Below are 10,204 nucleotides of genomic sequence, written 5' to 3'. Positions count from 1 at the left end.
TGAAAAAAACTATTATTATTATTATTATTTGTATTTTAAATTATTTAAATATGACGTGAAATCGTTTTGTGTCGATACGACGTAGTTATTTATTTATTAATTTATTAAAATCAATCGATCCATAATTTTTTTTATATTTATTATTTATTATTATTATTATTTTTAAAAACACAAAGATAATGATAATAATTGTAAAAAAAGATTGATTGATTTGTTTAAAAAAAAAATGATAATTAAATTAAAAATTAATTATTATTTTTATTTATACATAAACAAATTATTTATTATTATTGTTGTTTTATCATTTAAACATAAAAAATTATGTAATAATAAAATTATGTTTTGTTTTGTTTTATTTTTCAGAGTTGCGATAGATAATGTTTTTTTATTAATAAAACATAAAACATAAAAAAACAAAAACGACGAGGAATGATAACAAAAAAAAAAAAACGTTTCACACGCTTTTTAAATGGATCAAACAAGCAGACACGAAAGTTCAAATAACCTTTGACCTTTTCATTTACGTATTTAAAACATTATATAAAAAATTTATAGGAGCAAGCTAATTCCTTAAAAGAAAATGGTTTTTTTTTCTGAGTTAGAGGGGAGGGGGAGAGAGGGATAAATAAAACATCAATGAAATAATTGCACTCAATAGGTAGGGAAAAGAAAGATGGCGATTAAAACGGTTAATCGGCCAACACGATATTCAATTTTTTTTATTTTATTACGTAATAATAAATTCTATGACGTCATGACGTTGCAGTCACCTTCCGGTAACGTAAAAATCCTTTTCGTAATTTAAATAATCGTTATTGTGACAAAAACGAATTTGTTTCGGATTTAATAAATTTATGTATTTATTATTATTATTATTAATATTACGTAATAATAAATTATTTATTTCGTAACTTTTTGGCACATAATAATAATATCGTTCCGAGTCGTCAAAAATATCAGATGTTTCTGGATAAATGACGTCATCACACGTTTTGTCATTTTTGTTCGATTTTAAAAAATTCTTATCCGTTTTATCAATTATAATATTATTATTATTATTACTATTACTATTATTATTATTATTATGAGTGCGTAAAAAATATTCCATATTAAATTGTAATTTTTTAATTTCTTTACGTATTTCGTCGAAAAAATTATCTTTATTTAAATTTTCGTAGAGTAATAATAATGATTTAATTTTATCGAAAAATTCACTTTTGACGTCATCGATTTTTTCTAGAATGTTTCGTTCGAAACGATTCAATAAATTTATATTACCGTTGAGATTATTACCTTCCATATATTCTTCCATTTGATTCCTTTGTGTGGTTTCATCATTATTATTATTACCGGTATCACCTACGTCATTTTCTGTAAACGAAAAAAATGTTGAAATTTAAATAAATTTCGGATGATAAAATAAAATTTAAATAATAATAATAATATTAATTCTTTCACCTTTTGTAAGATGATCCACGTGGTTTTGATGACGTTGTTTTGGCGGTAAAGTATTTAATAATTTATTTTTAAGACACGTCATAGTCGTTTCTAAATTTTCCATAATGGTTTCTTCTTGGACTCTTTGATTTTGTTCTTGAATTAATAATTTTTTTATATTTTCAATTTCCGTTTCGAATTTATCATTTAATTGTAAAATATTTTTTTTCGAATCATTTATATCATGTTCGTGATTTTGTAAATAATAATTAAATTTTTTTTCAAAATTGTTGTTTTTTTTTAGATCTTTTATAATTAATTTTAAAACTTCGTTTTGCTCTTGTAAATACATAATTTGATTTTTATTATAATTTTCTCTTTCTTCTGCTTCTTCATCTTCTTTGTTTACATCTGAAATTCTCATTGTTTCCGTTTGTGTTTTAACATCTGACGTATGAGGTATGACTTGTACGTTCTTATCAAAAACCTGTTTTATGTTAAAAAAAAAAAAAAATTTACTTCTGCTTTTAAATTTTAAATTTTAAAAAAATTTCTTTTTGCTTTACCTTAAATTTTATATCGCATTGAATTTCACGTGTTTTAACATCAATTCTCTTATTATTATTATTATTATTAAAAGTTTTTTCAAAATCTTTCAAATAATTTTTTAATTTTATATTTTCATCTTCTAATTTTTTCATTTTCATTTCTTTTTCACATGCCTGGAAAAAATAACATTATTAACGGTTTTTAATGACGTCATTTTTATTACTCTATGAACACGATATAACTTCCTTCTAAAAACTAAAAATGATGATGATGATGATGATGATGATGATACAATTAAAATCATCTCACCTACTTCTTCGTTAATTCTATTGATTTCCATAAGGAATTTTTTTTCATTTTCCATTAATTTTCCTTCGTAATTTTTTATTAAATTTTCTTTTTCCATTTCGTATTTCGTTTGTATTTTATTTATTTTTTTTAATTCGTCATCTTTTATTTCTTTTGTTATTGTTTCCAATGCGTTTGAAAATTTAAAATTTTCCCTTTACAAAAAACAAAACAAATGGATGAGTTTACAAATACAAATGATTAAAAATTTTTAATTTTCTTTTTTTTTTTTTTTTGTTTGTATTTACTTTTGAAGTATATTCATTTTTTCTTCTCTACGATTTAATATTATTTTCATTTGTTGAATTTTCCTTTCGTTTTTTTTATCAATTGTATTCAATATGTCTTCCAATTCATTTTTTTCCTCTTTTGTTCTCTGCAATTTTTCATTTTCATCTGAGAATTTCATTTAATTATAGTTTAATTTTATTTTAATTATACACTAACTACAGTATTTATTGTAATTAATAATAATAATAATAATAATAATAATAATAATTAAAAGGTGTAAAATGCAAAACTCACAGTTGAGTTGTTTTTCCAATATGCTCAATTCTAAATCTCTTTCTGATATTATATCAAGATTGTAATAAAAAGCATTTTCTAATTCTTTTAATCTTTCCTTATATAAATTTATTTCATCTTCTTTTTCAATTAAATCTTCTAATAGTGAATTTATTTTCCCATGTGAAAATTCTTTCCTGTAATTATTATTATTATTATTATTTTTTATTAAATCTATGTTTAAATGTTCATCACAATATCTTTTCATTTTTTTTTCTTCTTTTCTTTAATATTAAATTAAGATTTTATTAATAATTATTGATCTATACATAAATATGTTTAATAATATTTTAATAAACAATTCATTTTAAATTAAATTTATTTGTTTTTTTTTTTGAATTATAGAAAAGAAAAATTTACTTTGCATGATTTATATATGGAGATTGACAAGTGAAAAATTGAATTTTAACGGTTAACGGTTAAAATAAATAAAAAATAATTGAAATCGATAAATTTTAATTTAATTAAAGGTTTTAATTATTCAAAATAGTTTTAATTAATTAAAATTTAATTTTTATCTGCAGAAAAAAACACTTTTAACAAAGATTTATTTTATTTTTTATTAAATTTTTAAAATTAAATAAACTAACGAACGTTTTTTTTTTAAATTTCAATTTTTAACGTGATAAATAATTTTGGCGCGTGAAATAATTCAGTCGTGCCAACTTAAAATTGTTCAAGTTTTATTGGAATCCTGTAAGTTAATAATGTGATGTATTATTATAAGAGTAAAAATTTATTCTTATTTTAAGAAAATTTACTTTTTTTTTCTCTCTCTCTCTCTGTTTTTGAGAGATGATACGAAATATTTCAAAATTATACTCGCATTCTCGCGGTATTATTATTTCATCAACTAAAAATATATGTAATTATCAAAAAAATAATTTTTTAATAAAAACTCAAAGTAAAGTTCAAGATGAAAAAAGATTTTACAGAAATTTTGCTCATATGAAACGATCAGAGCCTACATTAAAATTATTTGGTTGGTGGTCTATAGTTTTAATTTTTGTGGTTTTTGCTGCTAGACCTTTCTGGTAATTTAATTTTTAATTTATAAATAAAATTGATCCATTTATTTTTATTAAAAGTAAAAAATATATTCATTTGATTTGTTCATTAGGTTCGTTTCTAAAAAAGAATTTATCAAAAAAGCTGATGCTGAAGCTGCTCATGAAAATGCACCTTATATTGAAACTGAAATAGAGCCCGATTCAGAAGAGGCAGCAAAAAGGAAAAAAAAAAAGAAAATCGGTTTTAGAGATAGAAAGGTAGACTGTTAAAATTATAATTAATTAATAATAGTTAATAATTATAATAATAATAATGTTAATAAGATTTTAAATATGATTTTTTTTTATTTTACATTTTAAAATTGTAATGATTACTCGAATTCAATTTATAATTTTTAAAAAAAAAACTGTTGATTGTTCATTGGTAATAAGTATTTATTTGTCTTTTTTTTGATCGACTTCATCGCTGTCATTTAAACATAAGTCTAGTGAAAATTATTACATTAATTATTGTATTAAATTTTTTATTAATTTGTTTCTGTAAATATTCATGAGGAAGAAAAAGTTACCCGATTTAAATTTTATAATTTATTTTGATTTATAATTAATTAGAGAAAAGGTTTTATTTTATGAGGGCCTACATTTTATGTTATGTAGATAACTGAATATGAAAATCGTATGAGAATGTATTCGACTCCTGATAAAATATTCAGATACTTTGCAACCGTTAAAATGTTTGAAGGAGAGTTTGCAGAAGTATTTATGACACCCTCTGATTTTTTAAGATCTATTACACCAGGAGATAAGCAACCAGATGGTCAGTAAATTTGCATTTGTCAAAGGTTCATTGAAAAATTTATCTATTATCAATTTTTGGTGATGGGTATCCGCAATTTCTCCACTGACTCCCCTCATTTGGAATATTATATTTTATTAACAAACAATTTATTGGGCCTTTTTTTTTTTTTTCAAAAAAAAAAAACAAAGAGACACTTTATTAATAGAGTGATTGTGATGTACCTTAAATTAAAAAGAAAAATATAAATCACATTAGACAGGATAAAGTATTATAATTACAGATAATTGAATATGAAAATCGCATAAGACAATATTCTACTCCTGATAAAGTTTTTCGTTATTTTGCAACTCTTCAAGTTGCACATCCGGGAGTTCATCTTGATCAGCATGAAATATTTATGACTCCTGATGATTTCTTAAGATCAATGACGCCTGGTCTAAAACAACCTGAGGGTAGGAATTCATTTTTAGCAAAAAAAAAAAAAATTATCAATTTTTATTTAATGTTGTTTGTTTTTTTTTTGTTTTCCCCTAATTATTCCTCGAATAATGTGAAAACCTTTTAAAATGAATGCTCTGTTTGATGTAATTTATATTTATTTTGCATTTTGAATTTGTATAAAACTGTTAAAGGTTATGATTTGCATGTTTTCATATTGTTATGGTTTATATAAAGGTTGGTGTCAAAAAATTAAGAAAAAAAATTATTATTTGGTGTTATAATTGTATTGAATATTTAAAAAAATTACTATTAATGTTGATTTTTTTTTGCATTTTATCATTATTATCTTATTTTATTTAAGAATTGATTTCGACAACTAAAAAAAATAATATTTTGTTTATTAAAAAAAAAATTAATAATAAGGTAAGCATTTAATTATTGTATTTATCATTATTATTATTAAGTATCGAGTCATATGTGAATATAATAATGTAAAAAAAATTTAAATTTCAATTTAATTTTTTTTTTTTTTTGTTTTCAGGTCTCGGTTTAGATCAATTTAGAAAATATGATCCAAAGGTAAGTCAAATAATTTTAATTTTTCTTTATCTTTTCTTTTTGCGTGTATATATATAAGTGTGTACATGCGTGTAAATGCGTTTAAAAAAAAAAAATTTTTTTTATTTATTACTTGATAAAGTCTATATATAAATGCATTTGTTGTTAAATTTCTTTTAAATGTTTTTTTTTTATGAACTTTTCTTTTTTTTTTTTTTTTCTTTTTTTTTTTTTTTGTTTCCCATTTTTTTCTTTTTTTTTTTTTTGAATTCTTTTCTAGAGTCACAAGGAGGTAAATTAAAATTTTTTTGGTAATCTCTTTATATTATTCATTTGTTTTTTTTTTCTTTCTCTCTTTCTACTATCATTGTAGTAAAATTTAAAAAAAAAAAAAAATCAATCAATCAATCAGTTCAATTCACCAATTTAGTAAATAAATAGCTTTGCACATTTTTTTTTTTTCTTTTACTTTTTCCATTGTTTTTGTTAATTAAATTTGTAAAAAAAAATGATATTTTGAGTTTGTTAGAAAAATACAAAGGATTCATGTTTGATAATAATAATAATAATAATAATAATAATAATAATAATAATAATAATAATAATAATAATAATAATAGTACTTCATTTATATATTTTTGGAAAAGTGCATGAAAAAAATATGAAAATTTGACATTTTGGTTGTTGCGTGTTCACGGTTTACATTTCATTTTCTTTTTTTGTCGTTTCTGATATTTATTTTTTAAGCTCTCTCTTATTATTTTACAAATAATAATAATAATAATAATAATAATAATAATGTCTTCAAACTGTTTTTGAAAAAAAATATTTTTAGGATTTGAATCTTAAATTGGAATTGGCACTAGACGAAGATAGTATTTTTTACAAATTGGGTAGTTCGGGACTCATAACATTTTCCGATTACATATTTTTACTCACGGTACTTTCGAGTAAGTTTTTTTAAATGACGTCACGTTTTATTTCCGGTATGGAAAAATGGTAGGGAAATTTTTTTTTTTTTTTCTTTCTTATTTTTTCAGCATCGGGACGTCATTTCGAAATCGCATTTAGAATGTTCGATTTGAACGGAGATGGCGATGTGGACAGCGAAGAATTCGAAAAAGTGGCCACGTTGATACGTCATCAAACATCTATAGGTTCGAGGCACAGAGACCACGCAAATACCGGAAATACTTTTAAGGTTTGACATTGAATAAAATGAATTTATTTCCTTTTTATATTTGTGAGTTAATAATTTTTCCTTTTTTTTTCGATTAAAGGGTGTCAATTCGGCTCTCGTGACTTTTTTTTTCGGACCCGGAAAAGATCAAAAATTGACGATTGAAAAATTTATAGAATTTCAACAACAGCTTCAATGTGAAATATTAAGTCTCGAAGTAATTCGATTTTTTTGAGAAACGTAATAATATTCAATGATAGGGAGGAATATTATTATTATTAATGTCTCGAATATTGTAGTTTCAAAGGAAAAATCCAGATGAAAATGGTAGAATAACGGAAACGGATTTCACGGAACTTTTGTTGGCATACGCTGGATATCCGCAAAAGAAAAAAGCGAGAATGTTGAAAAGAGTGAGAAAAGAGTAAATATAACAAGATGTAGAAGTAGAAGAGAGATAAAGATATTTTCTTTTTTTTAATTTAAAATCCGTTAAAAATTTTTTTTTTTTCTCTCTCTCTCTGTCTTCTGTCAGATTCAAAGAAAACAGTTTGGGAATATCAAAAGAAGATTATTTGAAATTTTTTCACTTTCTTAATAATATAAACGACGTGGACACGGCTTTGACTTTTTATCACATCGCCGGTGCTTCCATAGATCAGGCCACGTTGAAACACGTGGCGAAAACTGTCGCACACGTGGATTTATCAGATCACGTCATCAACGTTGTTTTCACAATATTTGACGAGAACCGTAAGGAATTTTATTTTTTCACGTCTTTCTCTCTCTCTCTCTCTCTTTATTTTACAATAAATTTTTATTTTGTTCCAGTTGACGGTCAGCTAAGCAATAAAGAATTTGTAGCCGTAATGAAAAATAGATTGTTAAGAGGGCTGGAAAAACCTAAAGATACAGGATTCGTTAAACTTATTCAAAGCATGATAAAATGCGCGAAAGAAACTAAACCTGTTTTGTTAGACATGTAAACAATGACGTCGAAATGACATCATCAATTTTTTTTTTTTTTTTGATCAAATGTTTATCATTATTTTATGAATGATCGTTAATTAAAAATTTATTTGTTTTCAGATTTTATTATTATTATTATTATTAAAAAAAAAGTGCTTATAAAAATAAATTAATTGAAAAAAAAAAAAAAAATTTTTACCGTGATTTACGCTCAAAGAAATTTTTTTTTTTTTTTTTGTAAATAAATATTTAATTAACGTTGAAAAAAGCAGGGACGAACACACGACATTAAAAGAAATTTTTATAAGCTAAAAATTTAATTATTAATTTTTTTTTTTTTTTTTTACTCTCTTCAGAAGAAGAAGAAGAAAATTTTTGTTTTAAATTTTAATTAAAATTATTTGAAAATAACGAAGCGTTAAATGAGCTAAGCTTGTTTAATTAGAAAAAAAGGAGAAGAAAAGAAGAAAAAGTGACAGTTTTTTGGATAAAAATTTTATAGGACGACCGGTTGTTCCGGTGGAAGTTCTTTCGACATGTTAAATAATTCAATTGTTTTATCAATTTGAGATATAGGTATCATTTGAAGTATTGATTCGTGTATGGATAATGCTTGATCGTCGAGTTTAATGCTTTGCTCTTGATATTTAATTTCAGTTTCCAATTCGAGTATGTAGGATTCCATTTGATTGTACGTCGATCTGTAAAAAAGTTTTAAAACGTAAGAGGGTGGAAAAGAAAAAAAATGAAAACCAAAAAACAAAAGTCCTACTATCCGTACTTGATTTTAGCAATTTTCGCATCCAAATCTTCGATGGTTTGCCGAAGTTTTACGACTTCTTCGTGTAATCCAATTTGTGCATCGTCTCTGGTTGCTTCATTTGCGGGACGTTGATTTCGCGATTCCAATCTCGATTCGGCACATTTTAAATAATTAATCGTTTCTTCTTTACACATTTTCAATCTTTCAAGTTCTTTGCTTAATTTTTCCATTTCGTCAAGTATCTGAAGTGAAAGGAAAAATATATTAGGGAGGAGGAAAAAGAGAAGAGAAGAAAGGTATAAAATTTTATCATGACACACATTTTTTTTCTGATATTCCAATTCCGTTTTTAAACGCAATGTTTCATACGATCTTTTTCTCAATGCATAATTCGTGGCTTCATATTGTGCCAAATAATCCATTCTTGATCTTTCACGTGCCAGTGATAATGATTCTCTCATTTTAGTCGCCGTCAAACATTCGTTATCCGCACTCGTACAATTTGCTTGTGCTCTTTCGAGCCACACTTCTATAGGCAAGACTCTAAAAATGACGCCATGAGTTTTTACTACTTATCCAAAAAGAAAAAAGAAGAAAAATGATGAGAAAAAGGGTAGTATTATTATTACTTATCGGGAAGTCTAAGAACGTCGGGTTTGTACGTGGCAGAAGCGCTCGTGCTATCCAATTTTAATACGTTTAAATCAATTTCCAATGCTTCTCCCTTATCGGCTATATCGTTTTCGAGTGTGTATATGAGTGATGTGATCCTATTATTTTGTTCCCAAGCAGAAAAACATTTTTCACTTAAATATTTTTTAGTTGATTCCAAAGATTCGATTTCCTATACATAAACTAAAATTTATTAGTAAAATTTTTTGTTATGGTTTTATAAATTCGTCGGGTGATGGGGGAGGGGGGGGAGAAATAAAAAAAATAAAAATAAATAAATTTTTTTTTTTTTTCAAATTTTACCGATTGTAATTCTTGTCCGACATTATCGTTAACCAAATTTAATTTATTTTTAGAATCCCGAAGAAATCTACATTCGCTAATGGTGTTCAGACAACAACAATATTTTTCAATTTCTTTTTCCGTTTCGAATTTGTCAGCCATTAAAAGTTCAGATTGAAGTTTTAAATTTTGCAAAGCTCCACCCAATTTGTTCATCCACCTTCGTATTTCCGTCAGCCTTAACAAAGGTAAACCTCATAATTATTATTATTATTATAATGTTTACTTTTTATTTTTATTTTTTCAAAACAATGAGTTCAATGAACTTTAAAAAAAAAAAACTCACCTATCTGATATTTTTAAATTATTATGATAATTCGTCCATCTCCTTATGATGACGGCTTCGTTACGCGTTTGCCTGACGTCATTCCTCAATTCGTATGAATTTTCCGCTTTTGTTTGACCCACAGCTTTCATGTTCCAGATTTTTGCTTTCCAATCGGCTTCGGATATGTGTGGTATCGGCTTTTCAGCCATCGATATCGTGTAAGACATTTTTTTACTTTTATTATTATTATTATTATTAGTTCAAATTGGGGGAAAAAAAATAATAATAAAATAATAATAATTTA

At 24.4% G+C, this 10,204-nt stretch overlaps 3 protein-coding genes across 3 annotated transcripts; 1 reads left to right on the top strand and 2 right to left on the bottom strand.

Moving 5' to 3' along the window:
* Positions 1-1,038: 1,038 nt before the first annotated feature.
* Phum_PHUM468420 (mitochondrial ribosomal protein VAR1, putative) lies at positions 1,039-2,326 on the bottom strand (the record flags this gene model as incomplete). The annotated part of the gene is made up of 5 exons (XM_002430211.1): positions 1,039-1,061; positions 1,138-1,371; positions 1,459-1,924; positions 2,004-2,159; positions 2,300-2,326. The coding sequence occupies 5 exons, from the start codon at positions 2,324-2,326 to the stop codon at positions 1,039-1,041; spliced, it is 906 nt and encodes a 301-aa protein (XP_002430256.1).
* Positions 2,327-3,846: 1,520 nt separating this feature from the next.
* Phum_PHUM468410 (uncharacterized protein) lies at positions 3,847-7,872 on the top strand (the record flags this gene model as incomplete). Its single annotated transcript, XM_002430210.1, has 11 exons — positions 3,847-3,887; positions 4,019-4,166; positions 4,566-4,729; positions 5,014-5,159; positions 5,690-5,727; positions 6,542-6,656; positions 6,747-6,907; positions 6,987-7,103; positions 7,186-7,310; positions 7,422-7,639; positions 7,718-7,872. The coding sequence occupies 11 exons, from the start codon at positions 3,847-3,849 to the stop codon at positions 7,870-7,872; spliced, it is 1,428 nt and encodes a 475-aa protein (XP_002430255.1).
* A 479-nt stretch (positions 7,873-8,351) lies between these two features.
* On the bottom strand, positions 8,352-10,127 carry Phum_PHUM468400 (Tektin-2, putative; the record flags this gene model as incomplete). Its single annotated transcript, XM_002430209.1, has 6 exons — positions 8,352-8,556; positions 8,637-8,860; positions 8,939-9,161; positions 9,248-9,462; positions 9,594-9,810; positions 9,919-10,127. The coding sequence occupies 6 exons, from the start codon at positions 10,125-10,127 to the stop codon at positions 8,352-8,354; spliced, it is 1,293 nt and encodes a 430-aa protein (XP_002430254.1).
* Between the last annotated feature and the right edge of the window lie 77 nt (positions 10,128-10,204).

Source organism: Pediculus humanus, genomic scaffold (genome assembly GCF_000006295.1).
Source record: "Pediculus humanus corporis 1103172108251 genomic scaffold, whole genome shotgun sequence".
Classification (NCBI taxonomy): Eukaryota; Metazoa; Arthropoda; class Insecta; order Psocodea; family Pediculidae; genus Pediculus; species Pediculus humanus.
Note: the sequence above shows the minus strand (reverse complement) of the source record. Positions and strands in the feature narration are given on the sequence as shown.